At 43.0% G+C, this 22,491-nt stretch overlaps 2 protein-coding genes across 2 annotated transcripts in view; both read right to left on the bottom strand.

Annotated features, from left to right (window-relative positions):
* GDI2 (GDP dissociation inhibitor 2) overlaps nucleotides 1-4,024 on the bottom strand; it is a 29,169-nt gene extending 25,145 nt beyond the window's left edge. Inside the window, exon 1 of the mRNA XM_018566101.1 lies at nucleotides 3,767-4,024. Coding sequence (XP_018421603.1) covers nucleotides 3,767-3,811 — 45 coding nt within the window. The 5' untranslated portion in view covers nucleotides 3,812-4,024. The remainder of the gene's footprint in view (nucleotides 1-3,766) is intronic.
* Nucleotides 4,025-7,489: 3,465 nt separating this feature from the next.
* On the bottom strand, nucleotides 7,490-21,271 carry ANKRD16 (ankyrin repeat domain 16). The gene is made up of 7 exons (XM_018565992.1): nucleotides 20,937-21,271; nucleotides 16,616-16,836; nucleotides 15,540-15,582; nucleotides 14,691-14,799; nucleotides 10,766-10,927; nucleotides 8,172-8,250; nucleotides 7,490-7,724 (listed from the first exon to the last, which is right to left on the bottom strand). The coding sequence occupies exons 1-7, from the start codon at nucleotides 21,269-21,271 to the stop codon at nucleotides 7,549-7,551; spliced, it is 1,125 nt and encodes a 374-aa protein (XP_018421494.1). The 3' UTR covers nucleotides 7,490-7,548.
* Nucleotides 21,272-22,491: the final 1,220 nt, after the last annotated feature.

The following is a 22,491-nucleotide window of genomic DNA, read 5'->3' as shown; positions in this document are numbered from 1 at the left end:
GTCTGGGCAAGAAAAAAAAAAAAAAAAATCACAATTACTTCCTCATGTTTGGTCTCTTTAAAAACTGTGCAAGTAAAGAAATACACCGGTGGTGCCATCATAAATCCACTGAGCTGATGACTCTTCAGTAGAGGCAACCTTGTCAGCTTATTACAGAAAGCTTCCTGGATTTCTGGAGAGATCAGAATGTATGCTATGGTAGTGAAATGTGAACACATTGCAGAGATACACTGACTGTATACAATGGCTGGTGGGCTACATGTCAGTAAAAAAAAGACTCAGACAAGGATTACTCAGTAGTCCTACGTGATAGTAATGTGGTAAACGGACTACATAGAAGAAGAAGAGTATGTTACACATAGTCCACACCATCAGTGGTTTTCATGTTGTGCCATGTTACGGCAGTAAGTATTACATGTATTTGAATTATTCCATATGGGACCTGCATATTGCTGGAAGCAGCACCAATCATCACAAGAAGGCCTGTCGCTTATCCATAGAAGTGTGAATGTAGCTTTACTAGTGCAATGTGGTTAATACACAGAATGACAGTACTCCCTATAGTTTCCTTTTTCACTTTCAAATGCAGATATATTTACTGTCCAAGAAAATTAGTAGCTGGTAGCGACACATTAGAACTCTGAAGTATAAGATTCAATTACACTTGTTCTTTTCCCCTGACCTAACCGATCCTACCTGCCCCCTCCACAGATGTATACTACCTTAATAGACTTCTATGGGGCTCATCTACCTCTCTCTCTACCGGGCAGGAGACAAGCCTCATAGACTTCTACAGGGATCTACTAGAATATCAAACATTACATCCAATATTTGGACAACAGAAGAATTCACATGCCTGGAAATTTTGGCCTGTCTTGCTAATACAGGATTATATTTTTCCGCTTTATTAGAAAATGTTGAAATCACTTTTATTACATACAAAAAAAAAAAAAAAAAAGGAAATCCATAGTGTAAAACAGATAAAATTCTAAACTGCATACAATATGAGAATGCATGGCAGCAGCCTAAGTGGGCACCGGAAATGTGTTACAAGATGATTTCGCCATCCTTTACCAGTACACGAGCTGTGAAGGGACAACATACATATAATACTGCCTTTGTGTAAGAACACTGTTGCCTTTGTAGTGTGCAAGCCATAGCTCATGTCCTCAGCTTTCCTAAGGCAATTCCATTCATTGAAGGGCTTTCATATTCCCATACAAAAATAAAAAACACACTTTTGATCATACATAGAACATGGAAAAAAAAAAAATCTGTATATGTAATGTAACCATTTCAAATGTAATGTAATCAACTGACGTACAGTCACTGGAGGCTGAATTAGAGGCGTATTCAATACAGTGTAATGACCCTCATCTATAGAACGAAGAACTGAACCAGCTGCTCATAGCAATTTCCCATTCTAGTACTATGTAATAGAAGCTGTCATCAAACAATGGGAAGTATGAGCACAACAATTGGCCTAAATTAAATGTCTCACCATTTCTGTCCTCAATAAACAGCTGACAAGCACTCCGCAGGATCACTAAATAAATTAGATGCCTACTGTTCATGTTTGCCACACAAGCAAAAGTCATCTGTCTTTCATACTTTGTAACTTACTTTAAAACTTTTCAACATAAGAGATCTAAAACCCAAACTTTTCTTTTTAGTGTTGGAGTGGTAAGGGGTTAAAACCCCTCAGGTATTTGCTGCTGTCTTGATTTTTTCAATTGCTCTGGTGACAAATGTCCTAGGCTGCTCATACACCGATACTCAGGCCTTGTTCACAACGAAAGTGTGTGCGTTCTATAGCGGTAGCTGCTGGAACGCACCGCGATCGCTAAGAAACTTCTCCCGGCGTTCTGGGGCGTGCATTGATTGAACAATCAATGGATTGATCAATCGTGGCTTATCGCCTCAAAACGCAGGGAGAAGTTTCTTAGCGAGCGCAGTGCGTTCCAGCAGCTACCGCTCTGGAACGCACACACTTTCAGTGTGAAGAAGCCCTATCAGATTGTTCAATCCACGCCAAACAGCATGGATGGAGGGATCCCCCCACTGTCAGGCTGCTGAATGCCCAGATCCGACTGGATAAACAAACTGTTCAACCCCACGGTGTGCTAACTGGGCCACACACTGCTGCCAAAATTCCACCACTGTATGCGTTTATTACATTTTGGTTAGAGTAGGGAAGGGTTAAAATCCGAGTCACATTATTTTGTGTATCATTAGAAACGTTTCCCTCCACTTTCTGTCCTGGAGACACAAAAGGAGTTAGAGAAAATCTGACAAAGGGAAGCAAATTCCATTCTTAGATGTCCACATAGCACCTGCCCCCATCAAAAGATCTCCCCTCATCACTTTTTTTCCTCGGTCACATTGATCACCAGAGAACAGAGGGATGAATATCCCCAGTAATAAAAACTTGACAGAGGATGTAAATCTAGCCTCTCTGTACAGCTATGTAAACTGACCATACAATCAGACTGTATGGTGTATGGTCAGCGTTAGATTCACCAAAACGATGTAATAAAAGGGGGGGGGGACGGACAAATAATCCATTTAATCTGTCTCATAATAGGCAGGCCCTTGCACTGCATTGTGGATGGTAGATCTAAAAGGAGAATGTACAATCAGATTGTATAGTGTACGAGTAGCGTAAAGGAAACTTCCAACTTTAAAAAACAACAATTCCTGCAGACGTCTTCATAAAAGAAAAACAATTTGCATTTTGTGTTTATTTGAATTGGAGCCAGTAAAACATTGCAACCGCGATCAGTGGATTGTGAGTGCAATGCTCTGGTTCCTGCAGACTCATCCCACTTGCCTAGGTCCATACCGAGGTAATGTAAGGCCCAGTTCACACTTGACAATACGTGAGCATGCGCTCGCGAGTCTTTTTTGCTGTGCGTCAGCCCATTCATTTCAATGGGCTTCCGTATGTTCGGCAAAGAAGCACACGCAGCATTTTCAGCTGAGAGCTTCCCACGTTTGACATGCATCCACACACAGGCAAATACACACATTATACCAGCCAAGTTTGGGGTGCCATTAACAAGTAAAGGCACCGCAAATGCGTCAACTTTTCCGACGTGTGGCGTGAACGCGCACCAATGCATGCAGGATGACACGCTATTGGCATGCAGTCACACAATACCCAAGGGTAAACCAGAACAAACATGAACAGATAGACTACAAGTACACTGATGTCACGGCATTTGTATTCCATTAAGAACTACAAATCCTTTTGTCATTGTGGTTGATCGGAATTGTAGTTTCTCTATTCATAGATCTGCCCACACAGCAACTGCAAATTAAAACAGCCACACCATGCTGTGGGGAGAGGAACCCCACGATTTCGGTAATGGGAGTAAAGTGTGGTGTGACCATGTTTCCTGTTTACACCCTGAATATGGGCTGGGTGTAAACAGGAACCATGGTCAGAAGAGTAAACCCAGCCTAACCATAACCGACTGTGGCCTGCCCAGGCAGCACAGGCCAGTGAGGCGATATGAGCCAGACGTGGCATTCATGGAGCAGGTCAGTGTGCAGGGAGAGGCTTTCCCTTTGTACCTCAGTATGGGTGTACACGTGTACTCTCACCACCATAAACATACAAAGCTGTGTGCACGGTCACCAAGCAGGCTCTGCCAACACGGCCGGACCAGGTTGGGAGTGTCCGCCGACCCTAGGCCTTGCTCTGCCAGCTCCTATCGAGATGTAAATGGCCACATAGTGGAGGTGTGTCCGGGCATGTTCTCACCGTCAGGCCGGTACCGAGCACGATGACGTCGTACTCCTCATTCATATTGTCGGACTGCGGGTGACTTGGGTGTCAGAAGCAAGAAAGCCGGGGGCGCGCTCACTGACTGCGCGTATGGCGGCTCCGGAAGTGTTAACAGAGGCGAGATGTGGACGCGCACGGATCCCCACTCCCAAATTGCACCCGCACGTCTCTAACCAGCCAATCAGAAACGCCGGTAGGGGCGAGCCGCTGTCAATCTGTGCGCTTTCTGCACAGCACTTCGTCTCTTCCGCCTACGTCACCTGAAGCAAGTTCATTGGTCGCTGGCTTTGTTGGAAGAAGGCGGTGTGTTGTCGCCTGATTATTAAATAAACTTTATTTGCAAAAACAGTGTTGAAGTCATGTTTGGAAGCTGAGGGCGAGGGAGTTCTAAATTGCTCGGTCCCGAAGTTTAGCCCCAGTTTATTCATAGCTGTTATGTTTCCTTTTAGGTGTCCAGAAACATACCTATTATCACCAAAAGGAGCAGCTCTGTAATTAATATAAGGCGGGCAACCTGCTCTCAGATAGGAACTGAGTGGATCTAAAGCCACATCTTTTCTTTATAGGAGGGAATTGGAGAGGATTAGACCCTGTTAGGTGTCTATTGCTGCCTACTGTCATCAGGATTGACGGAAGGAAAATCCAACATTTTCAGATGTCACCGGAACAAGAACGGAAGGGAAATCTGCCAATGAGGACACTTGTTCTAGTGACAGTTGTCTAAGTCCGATTACTGTTACTTTGGGAGATTCCTCACATCTTGTGTGAATGAGACAGGAAATAAGATAGTTAGTTGTTCTCTTAGGGACACGACGCAGATGGAAAAAAAATGAGGGGTTAAACAATTTCCTCCTTTATCCACAACAACAAAAAGTTTTGGAAGTGCGAAGAAGTCAACACGTAGAAAAGAATCAGTTGTGCAAGTTGCACACCCAGAAGTGGTATTCCATTGCTTGCGTGTGTGATCTAGGTGCCAAACGTGGTGAACCCCACCGGTGTTTTAGTTTGGGATGGTGTGGGGCAGCTTTAGACCAGGGGTCTCAAACTCAATTCACTTGGGGTCACTGGACAAATTTTCTCCCATGGGGGCCTCTGGCCAAATGACGACAGGACGGCGGATCACGACGAGCAGCTTCCCGGCCAGCCGTTGTAATTACACGGCTGGCTGGGAGCTTTACAGTCAAGCGATCGGGCGTCTCTAGAGACGCCCGATCGCTTGTATTATCAGCAGCTGCCAGTCCCGAGATCCGCTATGCCCGATGCGGCCCGGCTCTGGGGCAGGAGATCAAAGGGAGTTAAGTATACGAACTCCCTTTGATCTCTCAGTCCCCGAATGCAGGAAGTGATGTACATTACATCACTTCCTGCATTCAGTGTCACTCTCCAGCTACAGAAGCTGATCTCTGCCTATCTTCTCTGGGGGTCCCTAGATGACATTAGGGGTCTTGGAGACCCCTGATGTCTCCATAAAGAGGACCTGTCATGTAAATTGGCTATCTTAGCCCCCCATGTAATAGCAATAAAGTTGTGTGTAAAAAAAAAAAGTAATAAAAAAATGAAAGAATCCTAAAAAAAATAAAGCATAAAAAAATTAAAAAAGAAAAACAAAAATTTAAGTCCCCGCACTCCACATACACACGCAGATATGCGTCGGATGCGCCTACATGCGAAAACGACAATTGCGCCTATTGTGCTGCACATGTTACATATCGCCGCAAACGTCGGAGTGAGAGCAATAATTTTAGAAACCTTAATCACTGATAACACTAAACAAATGAGCAGTAAAAGCGTTTTAATCGTCGCCTATGGGCGTTTTTTGCGGGCGCACTCAATTTTAATGCTTGACATGTTTGGTGTCTATTTACCCGACGTGACCCCGACTTTTATGTTTTACTAAAAATATGGGTAAGAATAAATGTTTTATAACATAACGTAGGGAAACTGGGTTTTTTTTTTTTAACATTTATGGTACTTTTTTCATTATATAGTAAAAAAAAATAACACCCCCCCCCCCGTGGTGATTTTATATACCTCCAAAAGAAAGGTCTATCTGTCCCCCCAAAAAATGTTAACATAAATTGCAAGGCTATAGTCCGGTCATGCTGACATTTTTTACTGACTGGTAAGACACCATCAAATTTTTCAAGCCCTGTATATATATTTCTTTTTTTTTGTGTGCGTATTGTCAGGATTTCTGTGAGTGATGTTACTATGTGTGTGTTAAAGGAGAACTATGGGGTCAGTGTTTTTCCCCATAGTTCTCCTTAGGGTAACGGGAGGACACAAACTAGCGCCCTATTCACAGGTCGGCTAGAACTATGAGGTGAGTGAAAAGCACTCACCTCATAGTTCTCCTTTAATGTTTCTGTGTGTTTTTCATATCAGTATGTGTGTATGTGTGCAGTGTCAGTATGTGTTTTTTTTTTCTTCCCCAAAAAGGTTTTAATTTTAATCATAGAGGAGCGACAGATTCACACATTTGCACACAGAAGAATACACACACACACACACACACACACACACACACTCAGGAATATACACTCACAGCTTCTTAAAATAAAAGGAAGAGCCTCCTCACCCACGTACGTTTTTTGCAGGGATGGGGTACATTCCCTGGTGGTTCAGTGGTTGATTAGTAAAAGGTCTTACTAATCAATTCCCGGCACTCACACAGTGCGCTCTGACTCACACTGAGCGCCGGCATCACCTGGAGCAACTATGCGTTCTGCATCCGACCGAGATGGAGACCGCATAGCTGCTCCCCCAAGTCAGGTGCGCGGTCCGTGACTGCATGCCACATGGTACTTTGAAGTAAAGTATATTACCAGCACACCAAAGTAAAATCTTCAAGGAGTGGTCATTTTATTGATGTACACACATCTCGTCATAAAGCATTACGTCATGCCTGATGAAGGGACCCTGAGTGGACCCGAAACATTGCTTTATGATGAAATGTGTGTACATCAATAAAATCACCACTCCTTGAAGATTTTACTTTGGTGTGCTGGTGATTTACACTTTACTACTCGGATTTAAAGTGGCGCCATCCACTATCACTGCAACACCCACCTTAAAAGGGACAGACCAGTAAGGAGTGCGGTGGGGACAGCTTTTGAACATGGTACTTTGAGACCCTCTGTGACATTTTCGCCCTGTGGTCTGTGCCCCCATTTGGGAGTGGGAGTAAAATAAACCCTATCATTGGTGTCAGTGGGAGTAAAATAAGCCCCATCGGTGGTGTCAGTGGGATTAAACCCCAAATCTTTAGTGTTGGAGAAAATATATAATCACTTCACACACGTCTGCTCTGTAGCAAAATGTCTCTGGGAACTGTGTTGCCATGCCAACATGTATGGTGTGAATATATAACGCATTCAGCAGCCCATGTATTGAAATGCAGCAGCTTCTACAATTATTCTCAGCCACTGCAAGTATTCTACACATCTGATTCTGTAAAATACTTGCCCACCCCAGTCACTGTATGTCAGGATGTACAAGCCGGTAGAAGGAACCACAGCAGCCAGAGGGGAGCAAGTATTTTACATGACTGAAAATGTAGAATACTTGCAGAGGCTGGTGAGCGGAGATGCAGAAACTTTTAGCTCCACAGGCCAGCAGAAAGGTAAGTATATACACTTTCTTTTACAGGTGACTAAACTTAAGGATACAACTGCGTGGTAATGATTCCCCCCACCCATTGTCAGCCATTAGAAGCACTCCAGCAGAGACAGTCGAACAATATGTTTCCAGCTTTATCCTTAATCAATTCCTTTTTGCAATATGTCTTTAAAATATGTAAAAATATTCTTGACTGTGGGTTTCTTGGCAAGTTGTTCTGCAAATGTTCCATGGGAGTCTGCTGTGTCCTTTAGCCCAGATTTCAAGAGAAAGTGAACACATTCTGCATGCTGGCCAGAAGCTGCCATGTGAAGGGCTGTGGAAAGAACACAACATGTATAAGAGAAATAAAGTTGCATGGGTCATTAAAAAAAAATGTATTGTCTTTTCAGTTATAGAAACCAGCTTCATGTACTGTACATTATATTATCACTGTGTGGTAAGAACCTTGGTTCTGTGTATAGACTGCACTTATGTCTATAGGAGCAGCCATATTACATATGCAGGCTCTGCTATCTGCTTAGCATTACTACACAATAGTTTTACTTTACTGCTCTTTCTCACAATGCAAGTATACGAGTCATCAGACTCCTTAAAAAAAAACAACCCCTCCATGTTACTGAAAGATTATCTCAATAGATGTAAGACAGTTAGGTAGGGTCATTGTTGTAGCTAATCTATGCTGCATGTAGTAGCTAGACTTCATATTCCCACATTTAAATGTAAACCCTAATAATCACTTTCAGGTTAATATACATCTTACCTGACCTTCCTTTGGAATCTAGGCAGTTCAAGTCAGCACCAAGGGATAGAAGAGTTGTGAGACAGCCGACATGTCCTTCCTAAAAACACAGACAGAGTTTGTAAAACTCCCATAACCAACATACTGTAGTTTGCAAAGAAGGAATAAATTAGGAGAAAGTAAGATAAAAATAACGGTGATGCGTCCTTTAAAAAGGAGAACTATGAGGTGAGTGCTTTTCACTCACCTCATAGTTCTAGCCGACCTGTGACAATGAGACTGTCACAGGTCGGCTCAGTAGATTGGGATGTGAGCGAACACATGCCGGTGTTCGCTCACTTCTTAATCCTGTCACTGCTCTCTGCCATGACAGGTGAGGGGATGGATTCCCCCCTCCGATCCGCCAGCGCTGACTGGCGGAACGGACAGGGAGGGGGCGGGTACAGCTGGCTCTGCCTCTAGATAGGCAGAGCCAGCTGTCACTCACGCAGCTGGATGGATCGCGACATTGATGTCGGGATCCGCTCCGGCGTCTCAGTATATCGCGAGCTGTAGCTTGCAGTATACTGAGCTTAGGGTAACGGGAGGACGCTAGTTTGTGTCCTCCCGTTACCCTAAGCAGAACTATGGGGAAAAGCCCTGACCCCATAGTTCTCCTTTAATAAACAAAACCATATTAATTGGGTACAGAAACTTCTGCAAATGGTCATGCTTTTTAGAGGCAGAAGAAATTACCCTATTGTAATCGATATGTGGCACAGATGTTATTATACTGCTCAAATCTAGATGAACAGAATCATGAGACCCATATGCTGTACTAAAGTAAACTTAATAAATAAAATAAAAAAATCTGCACTGTGAACTAGGTAACTCAAATGTGATGCTGCCAACACTCCAAGAATGTGAAAACACAAACAAATATAGCAACAAAAATAGTATGTGCTACACTATTTTTGATGTGTACTGAAAGTGACACTAAACTCAGGAGTTGAATCTTAAAAATGCATTCAGGTAGGTACCTTAACTATTAACAAAAATGTAGATGGGGAACAACAGTAGCCACCCTCCAGAAAGAAAGGACAGTGTCGGCACCGATTCAGAGATGATTTGAGGATCTACAGCCGAGTGATATACAAATAACATATTTTTGTTAATAGTTAAAAAGGTACCTGAATGCATTTTTAAGATTTAACTCCTGAGTTCAGTGTCACTTTAAGTAAAAACAAAAAAAACAGCTTTAAATGTATCCTAGTTTCAGTGCTTAATTACCCACCATATCCATTTGATACATCTGCCAGGGTACTATTTCACTTTTCTCTATGTGATTTGCTTGAAACAAAAAAGTGAAAGCCCATGCTCCTCCCCAGAATATATAGATACAGATGCTCCTCGGGTTAGGATTGATCAGGTTACGATCTTTCGCATTTAGGATGGAGTTTACTGTACAGGAAATTCCCAGTTATACGCCACCCACGGGAATCGGTAGGTTCCGGATAACTGTAGTTTCTGGTTAATAGTAACTCTCAAGCAACCATCCCTGAGGCGCTCCTCTTCCCCATTCACCTGCCAGCTAGCTTCCACAGCTGACAGATGAATGGAAGAAGCTGGGAGCAATAGCCAAACTGCTCTTGGCTATTTTAAATTCCAATAGCAGGCTTGCTATTGCACCCGCCCACTGAGCAGAGCAGCGGACCTGAGAGAGAACTTTCTCTCTCAGGTCCACTCCTCGTCTTAGGCCCCGTTCACATTGAGCGATTTATCGCGCGGTAATTCCTGCGATATCGCGGCAATTTACCGCACGATATCGCTCTCCAATGCTTCTCAATGGGGCAAAGGGTCCTGCTGTCGTGGGTCATGTGTCGCTACAGCCGGACCCTTTTTGGAGCGGATTTAGCCGCGATTCAAGCTTGCTCAATGCAAGCATTTGCGTGATATCGCGCGATTTGCAAACCGCTCAATGTGAACTTTAGTGGGCAGGGTTTCAATAGCCAGCCTGCTATTGCAATTTGAAATAGCCAATAGCAGTATGGCTATTGCTTCCCATTGTGTACTTTCTGCTGCCGACCACGGCAGTACAGCACACTCATTGGTTTACGATATGATCGCCTATGATGGGTTTAGTAAAACGTAACCCCATTGTAAGCTGAGAAGTGTCTGTATAGTTACTCTTTTATATGCCACAGGATTTGTAACTTTTACAGACATTCTTGTGAAACACCCAACTTTGTAGTCAATAAAGTAGCTACATCCTGGTTTAGGAAAACACCTCCAAAGACAGAGGTGACTATGCTGAATCAGTCAAATGAGCAGGCTGGATACAGAGAGATGGACATAGGAATCTGTTTTGCTGAACTGGAAGTTAAATTTTTATCAGGAAAGAACTGTGTCCCCTGCTAGGCTGTGTAAATTCCATTTTTTTTTATAAATCATGTGAATGGCTATATAGAAATGTAAATTATTTGCCAGATAAAACAGCACATACTGTATATATGTATTTTAACTGGTAATTAGCTGTTTTCCCTGCGTTTCATTTTAAAATATGTCAAGTAAGCATTGGAGTTTTGTTTTCAAATCTTAGTTATACCTTATTGAAGATAGCAAACTGTAAACCTGACCTTAGCAGCATAGTGCAGTGGGCTTAGCTGGATTGACGTTGCTCTTTCATTTACGTTCACGCCAAGACTAGACACCAGGTAATAGAGAGACTGGTCATGTCCTGTAACAGCAGCTAGATGCAATGCCTGGGCTCCCATCTTATCCCTAGCTGTGAAGCAAACCTGGTGTTAGGAAGGAAACCACAACACTATAAATGTTCTATAATTGTGTTATGCATCTTAGACATTGTATGGTCATACTTTAAAAAAAATAAAAGCAATAATTTGTTTACTGTCCAACACCACCCTTTTTTGATTTTCCCCAAACTCATGTGAGAGATAAGCAAATTGGAATCCAACCAATATCAAGCCAGTTCCTTGATAGCAGATATATGTAAATACAAGCAAATTCACCAAATCTAGCTCTTACCTTTATAAGTTTTTGTACAGAAAAAGATATTTAAAAAAAAAAAAGTTTACTTAACCCTTCTCCCCACTGTCAGATCGATAACGGTCTTCTCCCTGCAAAGATCGTTGGCTATTAGTCACCACTCCCCACAAGATTTCCCCCTCCCCTCTCTCTTTTCCTCCAGTGCTCATAGAGGGGACAAACAGGTGAGAGGGCAGGCACAGCTGACTCTGGATGTAAAGAGGCAGAGCCAGAAGTCTATCAGGCAGCGGGGTGGATCCAGACAATATTGTTGGGATCTTTCCCGGCTGCTATGCCGCTCTGCGCTGTCATCATATAGTGGGCAGTAGCTCACTAGGATGCTGATTTTGGATCACAGGAGTAAATTTACCCCTGTGACCCTGTAAGAATGTTTATACTGATAAAATAAACAGTTTTCTATTTATGAAAACAAGCAAGTATCTGTAATTAAGGAGATTCCCAACTTATTTCCACAGGATATTATTTCAAAATATCAATGTAACAAAACTAAGTAACTTCTGGAATGTCACTAGTAGCTTCTCAGTAGCTCAGAGAATATGAAAATAAAATGTGCAGATTTGACACGTGACTTCTCCCAGCCAACAGATATTCACAAGCTCAACTTTTACGGCGCATGGACAACTTGTTATCCCATACACAGAACTGGCTCTATAAGCCAAGAACATATTTGAGGTAAAAACAAACTTCCACAAATGTATTTAATTTTTAAATATACCGTATTTTGCGCTCCGGATGATAGGACGGATGACAGGACGCCGGGCTTCTGTGACAGAAATTCAGTCACAGAAGCTGCAGTTAGTGACCGATGAGACAGGTGGCGCTGTCTCAGTAATCACACAAGGCAGACGAAGAACAACGTTCTTAGTCTGCTCAAGGGGCTCTATGGTGAGCTCCTATGGGGGACCGTGACGGGTCACGGTCCCCCAGAGGAGCGGGGGACCCCGAAAACCACGGCGGGGGGCAGACACGATCGCCGCCGCCGCTCGATTTATTACAAGGGATCCAATTAGATCTCTTGTATTCAACGAGCATCGGCTCCCACTGTCCATTAAGCTCTGCTTGTCAGGAGCAGGGCTGAATGTACAAAAATAAACTACTCGCCCAGGACCCGAAACTGCATGTCCCGGGCGTCAGGTATTCGCTCCATAAGATGCAGGCACATTTTCCTCCTCCTTTTGGGGGAAATAAAGTGCATCTTATGGAGCGAAAAATACGGTACATCCTAACCCAACCATTGACTAGAAACTGAAATAAGCTTCAAGGAGATTATACATATCTGTATATGTCTCCCAAGATTGGAAAAGAGACCATTCCTACTGCAGCTAGAAAGATCTAAATTCAAATCTCGATGCTACAAGGACCTAATGGTCTTGGCGGGCTGGATTTGGCCCGCGGGCCTTGTGTTTGCCACCCCTGGTCTAGTCAGATGTATATGGCTAGTTAATTGCCTACAGATAAATAGAAATGTATACTTTACCAAAAATTGCCAAATCTTTTGTTTGAGAGATGAACAAAACCATTAATTTAATAGGGTGGTCTGTTCTATGGCAGCATCTGTTCAACTTACTGTCTCTTAATAGATATACAGCTTTGAGAAAGTCTGAACTACGGCAATTACATTTTTTTTTTTTTATACCTTGAATTAAGTAATTGGTACCAGACACAGTGGTTCTCTACACATTTTGAAAATAAAATGATAAAAACATATCGTTATATCCCACCTAATTCTATGTACTTAAAACACAAACCCACCATAATACATACTAATATGTTTCAATGAGTAAAACCAAACAATATATAATGAATATAGGTCAAATATTAGCAAAATATACTAAAATGAAATAAAAAAATACTTGAAATTATTCAATTAAGTAGGCATACAATATTAATAATACAATAGAAGTTATTGCTAATATAATCACTTGCAATTAATAGTACTTATTCATAAGGCAACTTTTAAATGAGTTCTTTTTACCAGTAATGAGAGTGAAAAAAATTAAACATTCAAGTCTCTTGATCATTGTTTAAGTTGAGACATGACGGTCATCAATCTCATTATAACACAGTCTGGCTCCATGGCCAGCCCTCATCTGTTGTTGTTGTCTAGGACCCCACAATTTACAACCTGGAAATGTATATGGTAAGACTCTTAAAATGTGCTGATATTGGAGTCTTTATCCAGGAATAATCAACTTGCATTCACCTCATAACAGACAGACAAAGATGGCTTCCAGGATGCCCATGTAACAATATGTATAGGCCTTATAGTTTAATTCCTTTTCAGCCCCAATAGTTCTGACAACCCAAAATAGAACTAAAGCCAAAAAACATTTGGCTTAGTTCTCTTTTTAAAATAATAATAATAATGACCAGAAGCAAGATTCAGACAGTGAAAATGGTTGCATCCGCTTACAACAGTGGTCCATGGAGACATGTCCCCTTACACTGTTATCAGAGTGGGTCACCCTTACCTTGGTGATCATTATAAAAGTCCCCTTCCATTGCTGATCAGCATATGTTGGTGGTCAGTGTAGATGTGGGCTACATAGATAACCCCCTGTCCCCGAACATAGATGATCAGTGTAGGCATTAGACCAATCCAACATTGCCAACTGATCAAGGATCCCCTAGCACCCTCTGGAGGAACTCCAGGGAACCTATGTTGAGAAAGGTTGCTCTACAAACACCAATCTGAGGGCTTATGCAGACAGGTGATGTTTTCCTGAACAAATCAAATGTAGGTCAGCAGATTCCAATTTACTTCAAAGTTGTATTGTGTTTAACCTACTTCATGTTTCTTTTAACACTGGTGATCCTATTGAGATGCATTTGTACTGCAGGCCAAGTAAGTCAAACCCAGTCTCTTGCTGCACTTTGCGTTCATTGCATGCATATGAGCAGTCCTGAATTCTGGCCCTCTTATTAATCACCCTGTATGCTTATTTCTATAAGACTAAAATGGATCACCAGATCCCAATAAGATTGCATGAGAAAATTAGGAGAGCTGCTAGCAGACTGGATTTTGGGCGCTGTGTTTATCTGGAATAGTCATTAAATTCCTACCCTACAAATGTTACTGTTCAGAAAACCATTTGGTTGGTTCAGTTGATACAAACATCTTTTTCACTGTATTCACTTTTCTAAAGGCTTATTAGGTTTGAGTTCCAGCAACACTCAGACCCAACAAAGACATACAGCTCCTCCCCTCTTCACTTTTGTATATGGAAACGTTGGAGAGCTTGCCAGCTGCTCACTTTGCTAAGGAACTGCGATGATGTGTAGTGGTCAATTGACCTTCAATAAAAAAAAAAAATTCAGAAATAAAACATCAATTAGTGCAAGAGCTAATCTAGATGTACAATATGGGAAGTTATGTACATATTACCTTTCCATCTCAATAAGGTACTTGATTTTTCTGTGCCTTTATCTGGAATTTTCTTTAAATTAGTGACAGGGTTTCTTTAAAGGTAATGTTAAATGCCTACTAAGCCGTACCTTCTTTTTTTCATAGAGGAGTTGAGCAATGGGCAGATGGCCATTCTGGATAGCATCCATGAAAGGTGTCACTCCACAGCTGTCCTTGCAGTCAGGGTTATAACTGCATCTGCAAGAGATAAAAATCATAGGATATGTTCAGCTTTAGAAATGTCTCCTTACCCCCCCCAAACGTATTCTATAGTAACCCACCCCTCACCCACCTGTGCCCACTTACCTTTCTCCGACATCGGTGGCTTCTTGCAGTGTTTATACCCACTATTCAGAAATTATATTGGCCACTGCATTATCATAGATAATAATTATCATAGATCTGAAAACCACTCAAAAGTTATTCTAATTATAAATGGGAGTATGGCAAGTAAACACCTGATTTATTCTATGTCTTTGTCTACACATGCCTCATGCAGACATGATAGGCAGCTCAATGGCCAACTGAAGGAGTCTGCATGTGAAGCTGACAACAATGCTGCTTATTGGGCAGTGGTTTAACGTTGTCACCCAGCAACAGGGAGTGCTGTTACTATCAGATTCACAAAAATTAGCGCACGATCAGTTTTAATTCAAGCAGATAACAGAGCAGAAACCGTCAAACCCCCCAAAAACCTCTTACGTCTGATGCTTAGCTCTAAGTTAAGTAAAACTAAATACATTGTTTATAGGTGAGCCTGCAGAATTATACTTATTTAAGAGTATATATCCAGGTTCTCCAATCAGCCAAACATTTAATGTGACAGTTCTCATTAAATGTTGATATCGGTACACAACACAAGACATTTATAAAACTGAAATATATTCCCAAAATGTATTTTAAAATTATTTAACATTATGTTACCTATATAACATTACCTTTCAAGAAGAATCTTTACAACATCAAAACAGCCATGCATTGCTGAATAAAAATAAAAGAACAGTATTCAGATGTGTATATATAAAACACACGTTGTATTTATTTACATAATATAAGACAATGCAAAATAGCTTTGGATAAGGAAATACTGTAAACTCCCCGTTATCCGGCATTCATGGGGATTGGTAGATTCCGGATAAATGTAGTTTCTGGTTGCTTGAAAGTTACCATTAAAAATAGGTCTAACTAATGCCATACCCCATACTATACCATATCATTTTTAAATTTTTTTTTATTATAGGTATTTATATAGCGCCTACAATTTTCGTAGCGCTTTACATAGTTGCACATTCACATCAGTCCCTGCCCTCAAGGAACTTACAATCTAAGGTCCCCATTTCACATACATGGCCAATTCAGACAGGAGCCAATTAACCTACTAGCATGTCTTTGGAGTTTGGGAGGAAACCGGAGTACCCGGAGGAAACTCACACAAGCACAGGGAGAACATGCAAACATCTTTGCAGATAGTACCTGGCCGAGATTCAAACCAGGGAGCCCCAGAGCTGCAAGGTAGAAGCGCTAACCACTACGCCACTGTGCTGCCCAATATCATATAACAAACTTTGTATTACACTTCATTCTAATATTGAAATGCAGTAATCAAAAGCAAATTAAGACAAATAGTCACACGAACAGTGACTACACAGCAATTTTTTTTTCCTGGTTAGATGAGAGTTCTGGTTAGTTAAATATCAGATAACAGAGAGTTTACTGTAGTAGTAGTAGTAGTAGTAGTAGTAGTAGTAGTAGTAGTAGAAGTAAGAAGGTTCATAATATGAATTACCAGGACCTAAACAAATTAAAGCCAAGATTTCCCCTATGTTCCTTTTCCGGATGACAACTCTAAAATTTTGGATATCCTATTACTTTCTGTGACAACTGCCACCAGGACTAATGGCAGGGGTGAAACTCCCCACAGGGTGCATAAAACAGCTATGAAAACGTGACAGGGAGGAGTGCAGTACTGTACATAAAACAGATCACTGGAAAGTAGGCATATTGAAGTCAAAACCTGCTGTGTGTAATGGCGTCCTCTTTATCTTGCTCTCAGTGTTCCAAATATCAGGAAAGAAATCAAGCAAATATTTGATAATTGCTGGTTCTCCCTCCCTTGATGCAATATGAAAACAGTTCCAGCCATCCTTATTTTTCAGCATGGGGTTTGCTTTGTGCTCAATCAGATCTTTGATAATATCTAGGTTTTTCCTGGTACAAGCCATCATCGAAGGTGTCCTAAATTCAAATGATATTGCATAGTTAAGAGGCAGTTCATCAAATAAACATCAGAGTAGCCATGGTTATTTTCACTAAAGAAGGAGTACTTAGTGCAACAGGTAATTGAAAGACAGGAAATCACCAAAATATAACATCGACATATCTTTCTCGCTCTTGCAGGGACACTGCCATAACGTGGAGTGCCCCCATTCTAAATTTAGTGGGCAGCTTGGCTGTAGTCACCCCAAGCTCTTGCCAGTGAGTGTTCTGTGCAGATGGAACAGGAACAAACGATATTACTGAGTTACAATTAGTTATTCTCTATGGCAAATTACTAGGAGGTTCATTGTCAATAGTGAATGTTGGGGAAGGATATAAATATTTGAGGTGATCTTCTAGAAGGCTCTTCCCTTGTGTAAGAGTATTTTGTCTTTGCTTCCTGGGCCTGCTACCTTGGAAAGGTCTTTACTAACAGAGGTAACTGAGGCCTGGGGAATTTATGCTGCCTTGCTGGAGGGTACATCCAGAACGAGTGCAGTAGGAAGATTAAGTGTTGTATAGAGCATCGGGGAGAGAGGCTTCTGTGCTGAAGAGTGTGCTGAAGAGTGAGCTGAAGAGTGAGCTGGATAAAAGTTGCAAGAAGTTCTCACTGCTTGGATTAGAATTTGTGCTACCTGTTTGCACTTAAATGTCTAAAAGTACAGACTGCAGGTCTCGGCTTAAAAGCACATAACCTGTATTGCCTGTTACTAAAACGGATGTTACTAAAACGGATACTAAAAAGATATGTTTGCCTGTTTTTGGGTACCCTGTGCCTTAACCCCCTTTTCTGAAGTTCACTGAGCCAAATAAACCCATTAAGCTTCCTAAAGTAAATGATTCCCTTTTACCCCACAGAGTCAAGGATTCTTCCTTAAGAGTTGGAATGAGCCCCCTGGTGGTCCTCCTTATCTGCCCAGGGGTAAAGCATGCTACACTCTCTTTCTCTCATTTGCATAAAACAGCAATGAATAGTGATGTGCGTGGGCTTGGTGTGAACTGTGACACCCCGCTCCTGGCCCAATCAGTTGTGGCCGGGGGCATTCCCCACCACGCAGCTACATGTAACAAAGGGGCAAGGGAATGGCTCGGGCCACAACTGATTGGGCTGGGAACAGGGTAAACCTTGACAGTGTAGTGATACACCGACATTGCATTTCTAGCCTAAACAATTATTTTCATTAGCACAAGGAACAGTTAGAACCTATAAGATTTGCATTACAGTCTGTGTCCCTGCTGGAGGGATTGACCCTGTTTGTCAAGGTGGCCATTTCTACAGGACAAAAAGTGATGAGGAATCCAAAGTTTTACAGTTGTCACTGGAACAGGGTGTTGCTCTCATTATAACTGTCTGAAAGGACACTTCCCCTCACTTCCTGTTGCTCATCTTGGGCAAAAAGAAGTGAAGGGAAATCGGCCAAGCAGGGCAGTATAAAAAATTGATAGGGGTTTTGGCTAAAAAAGCGCTTTATTGTATCTCATACTTTAAGAAGTCTATTTAGAAACAATTAGCAAAGACGTGCAAATCTCTGTGAATGTTCTTTGTGTGTGAAAGGATGCACAAAATGAACGCTCCTGTTGTATTTTCGTGAATGTACTGTATTTTCGAATGTCATCTTGTAATACCACATTATGGACACTATATGAAGCTGAAGAGCATAGACATATTTATTTTCTATGCTCCTCAGCTCCATCTAGTGGCCTAATGCGGTATTATTAGATGACATTAAAAAAAACACTGCACATTCACCTTCTACAAAAAATATAACATTTTGTGCATCCATTCACACAGAACAAACATTCACAGAGCTTTGCAAGGCCAATGGCTCTGCTAATTGTCTAAAGAAGCACTCCGGGGGGAAAAAAATCTTAACCTTTGCAGTGGGGCTACCTCCGCACTGCAATGGTAACTGCTAGTTTGTGCCTAGGATAAAAAAAAAGTTATACTCATCTGAACCTCGGATCTGGCTGGCTGTGACAGTGCTCCCTCCAGCCCGTCTCCTCCTTCGCTGCAGTGATGTTATGACCCTTGGCATCTTCACATCTTATACACTGTGTATAGCATGTGATAGCTCAGGGACCTTAGACCACTGAAGCAGAGGGGGACCAAGGGGGAAGGCACCGGTCTAAGAGCTGGCAGGCTCTGAGAATCGGGTGAGTACAACTATTTTTTTCCCCACCTAGACACAAATGAGCAGTTAACCCTTGCAGTACAAGGGTAGGCCCACTGCAAGAGTTGAGAACATTTTGCCCTGGAGTTCTTCTTTAAAAATAGACCCCCTAATGTGTACAACTAGTAGATATCAAACTATTGCCCCCTTAATGATTGTCTATTCTAATGAAAATGGCAACACAGTAGTTTTGATTTTAGAGACACGCAGGGCCGTCCTTTGGGGTGTGCGAGCTGTGCGGCCGCACAGGGCGCCATGGCAACAAGGGCGCCAGGCGGCCGACACAGCTCGTCTTGGCCATCCGACATGACAGCGCTCCCTCCTCAGCCCGCCCCCCACGCTTCAGCGCTGTCCTTGGTGAAACAGTCTGCAGAAGCCTGGGGGAGGGGGTGCTGGAGGGAGCGCTGTCATGTCGGATGGCCAGCGGTGAGGAAGAGAGAGCAGCCGCTGTCATCCTGTCAGTTTCACCGTGACAGCGGCTGTGTACATGGCCGAGCGCAGGATCAGGTAAATATCAGTGACATTTACCGATCCTCTGTGTGTGCGGAACAAACACTCTGATCACTCCAATGTTTGTAAATAGCTGGGGACACATAGTACTATGTGTCCCCAGTTATGAATTAATTTCTCAATGGGGAGAAGCACTCACTACAGAGGCTCCTGCCCATTCACAACCTGGTGATAGTAAATATTTTACTATTAGTGTCTGAATGAATTTGGAAGTCTCTGTACTGAGTGCTTCCCATTCATTGAGTGCTGAGGCTGCAGAAACATATTATTAGACATGTGCGAAGACTAAAAATTAATTTCAGATGAAATGAACGAAAACTAAAAACGTTTTCATTCGTTTCATCAAACAAAACCAATTTTTATGCTATTTTGGATTCAGCCATTGGCGTGTTCTGGGGGCAAAGCGCATGGCACCATATAACACTGCACGTGTTGGGCGGCGCCGCCATCTTGGTGTTTATCCAGGTATACACCAAGATGGCGGCGCCTATATCAGCGCGTGACGTCACCTGATGCCACGCACGGCGTCATGTGACATCATGCTGCCCGCCTCCAAGATGGTGGCACGCATTCGCAGAACGCGCTGGTGGCCAACATGGCCACCGTGCATTCTCAAACAAATTACTATGTGCCTGAATACATTTTTCATATAGTCGGGCAAACAGTAATTCATTAATTTAACATGTAGTCTAGGTTTTGTGTTCTGTCTTTTATTTTTACTTTTCTAGATACACTTACTTGAAGAAAGGGATCGGCATGAAATTCTGACACCTTATTTTTATAGACTCTATTTTAGTTTGACATTTATTGTTTATCACTTGTTTGCCTTCTGTTGTTTTATATAATAAGAATACTTTTATTGTGCCTAATTTAATACCTTTGAATAAAAGTTTTATTTTTATCATACTTTTTAATGTTTCTTTGGGGGTTAACAAAATGGGAGGCTTTAAATTGGGGGGAAATGGGTGTGGCCACTAAAGGGTGTGGTTACTGAGGGGTGTGGTCACTAAGGGGCGCTGTAGAGCTTTCTCGCACAGGGCGCCTAAAGGCCTAAGGCCGGCCCTAGACGGGGGCGTCCCGAGGCTGGGTGACACCCGGAGCGGTAACCGAGGGTCAACCCGCCGAGATATCACCGCGCATGCGCGTGACGTCACCACGGGCATGCACGATGACGTCATTGCGCACACGCGGAAGTCTTCTGATACCTGACGGCGCCCATCTCTCCTGATACTGTCGGGCGTTCGGTCCATGACCGAGCGCCTGACTTTTCAGAGGGGGGTGGCAGTCATTTTGGTGTCACCCCTCCAATGGTCTCACCTGGGGGCGGGTCGCACCCTCCTTGTGACGCCACTGGCCCTAGATACACGTTATTTGCATGTTCACTGCCGTATGTCTTACCAGTCAGCCTTTTTCAAACAGTCCACCTGGGCTCCCTTCCTCAGCAGGTATAACAAGCAGTCTCTGTGACCCATGGATGCAGCTTCATGGAGCGGTCTCTTGTAGTCATTGTTCAGTACCTCTACATCCATGGCCATAGCCTCCACCAAATAAGTAACTATAGGAAGGTGTCCATGCCTGGCAGCATAATGCAACAATGTATCACCAGATCGCCCAAAGTGCTTCATAGGAAGCTCACTGAACAGACCCGCATGTGCCTGCAGTTCTTGTAACTGGCATAGCTTGCCATCCTGAACGAGCCTCAGGATATGTTTGTACTGCTCCTCTCGGGACATCGCTGATCATGACAGCATTCATTAAACGTTGCATTAGATTTCCATGCCAAGGCAATTGGTTCAGCAGCACAGCAATAGCACTGAACAGGTGAAGATCTCCGCACACCTAGAGCATATGACTGAGCCTCTTCAAATGCCTGATCACCACACATAGACATACGTACGGTAACACACAGAACGATCTTCCATATATTTTCTAAAACGATGACTGCGCCATGTGACTAACAGAGCTGTCACACTCTGCAACGGGCCAATCGATTTCACTGTAGAGGCAAGGCTTACCCTCCAATCCAATCAAAACCCTAGCTACGCAGTACACCACGCCCATTCTTGGGCGGAGCCGAATGTCATGGAACGCAATCTTTGCTGTCTGCGCATGTACAGGCATCATGCGTCGTCTTTCCAGTAGTGTGTACATGCTGGAGGTTTTGGTTGGGCGGGGTCAGTTAGTCGGCGATGATGATTGGCCGGCGGTCAGTTGTTCGGCGATGGTGATTGGACGAAGGCAGGCATGCTATACGAGGCATATGGCTGGATCGGGTTGAGCGGAACTGCAGATTCCGTGGTCTGGAATGGATCGCTGAGCAAAGTAGGACCGATGTTCGTATAAATCATGTTTATACTATGAGATACATTGATTGGGAGTGTATAGGTGGCCGGTTACTTTCACTGTCACTTTCGGTGATCAGTTGCAGCCAGTAGCTATTTCCGGTGAAGAGCAGGACATTGTTGCAGGCTATTGTGTGTAGGCAAGGTTATAGCAAATCTGAATAGATTTGCACGACTTGAGCGAGACTTAGGGTCACCGTACACGTTACAGTTTGACTGTGCAATCAACTTCAGAATTACCGTAACGATGTAATGTGAGGACCTACCTAATCCGTCCAATCAGGCCGGCCCTTGTACTACATCGATGTTAGTAGATCTTAAGGAGATTGTACAATCAGATTGTAACGTGCGTTGTGAGCTTTGCACCCCTTAAGGGCCCAATCACACCATAAAGAGTGCGTTCCAGAGTGTTCGGCTTCTGGAACGGAACCCAGCCGGCTCACTTTGTTTTGGGGCTGGAGTGGGCGTGGTGGTGCATTGAAGTCAATGGCCCGCAGCCACGCTCCCAGCCCGCTGTGCGATCACCGGCACCCAAAGCGCGGCACTGGACCGGAACTCAGGCACTAATTACGCCACGCGTTTGGCTGCCGGTGATTACACTGCGAGCGGGG

This window comes from Nanorana parkeri, unplaced genomic scaffold (assembly GCF_000935625.1).
Source record: "Nanorana parkeri isolate BGI_ZX_2015 unplaced genomic scaffold, ASM93562v1 scaffold26, whole genome shotgun sequence".
NCBI classification, from domain to species: domain Eukaryota; kingdom Metazoa; phylum Chordata; class Amphibia; order Anura; family Dicroglossidae; genus Nanorana; species Nanorana parkeri.
The sequence above is the reverse complement of the archived record's forward strand: the minus strand, read 5'-3'. Positions and strand labels throughout refer to the sequence as shown.

Excerpts from the sequence above, each read along its gene's own strand:
- ANKRD16 (XM_018565992.1), bottom strand. The coding sequence starts at position 21,271 with ATGTCCCGAGAGGAGCAGTACAAACATATCCTGAGGCTCGTTCAGGAT. Across the intron at positions 14,800-15,539 it reads GTAAAGATTCTTCTTGAAAG|ATGCAGTTATAACCCTGACT; the intron begins GTAATGTTATAT and ends TATCTCTTGCAG. Across the intron at positions 10,928-14,690 it reads TCCTCTATGAAAAAAAGAAG|GTTTGCTTCACAGCTAGGGA; the intron begins GTACGGCTTAGT and ends TCCTAACACCAG.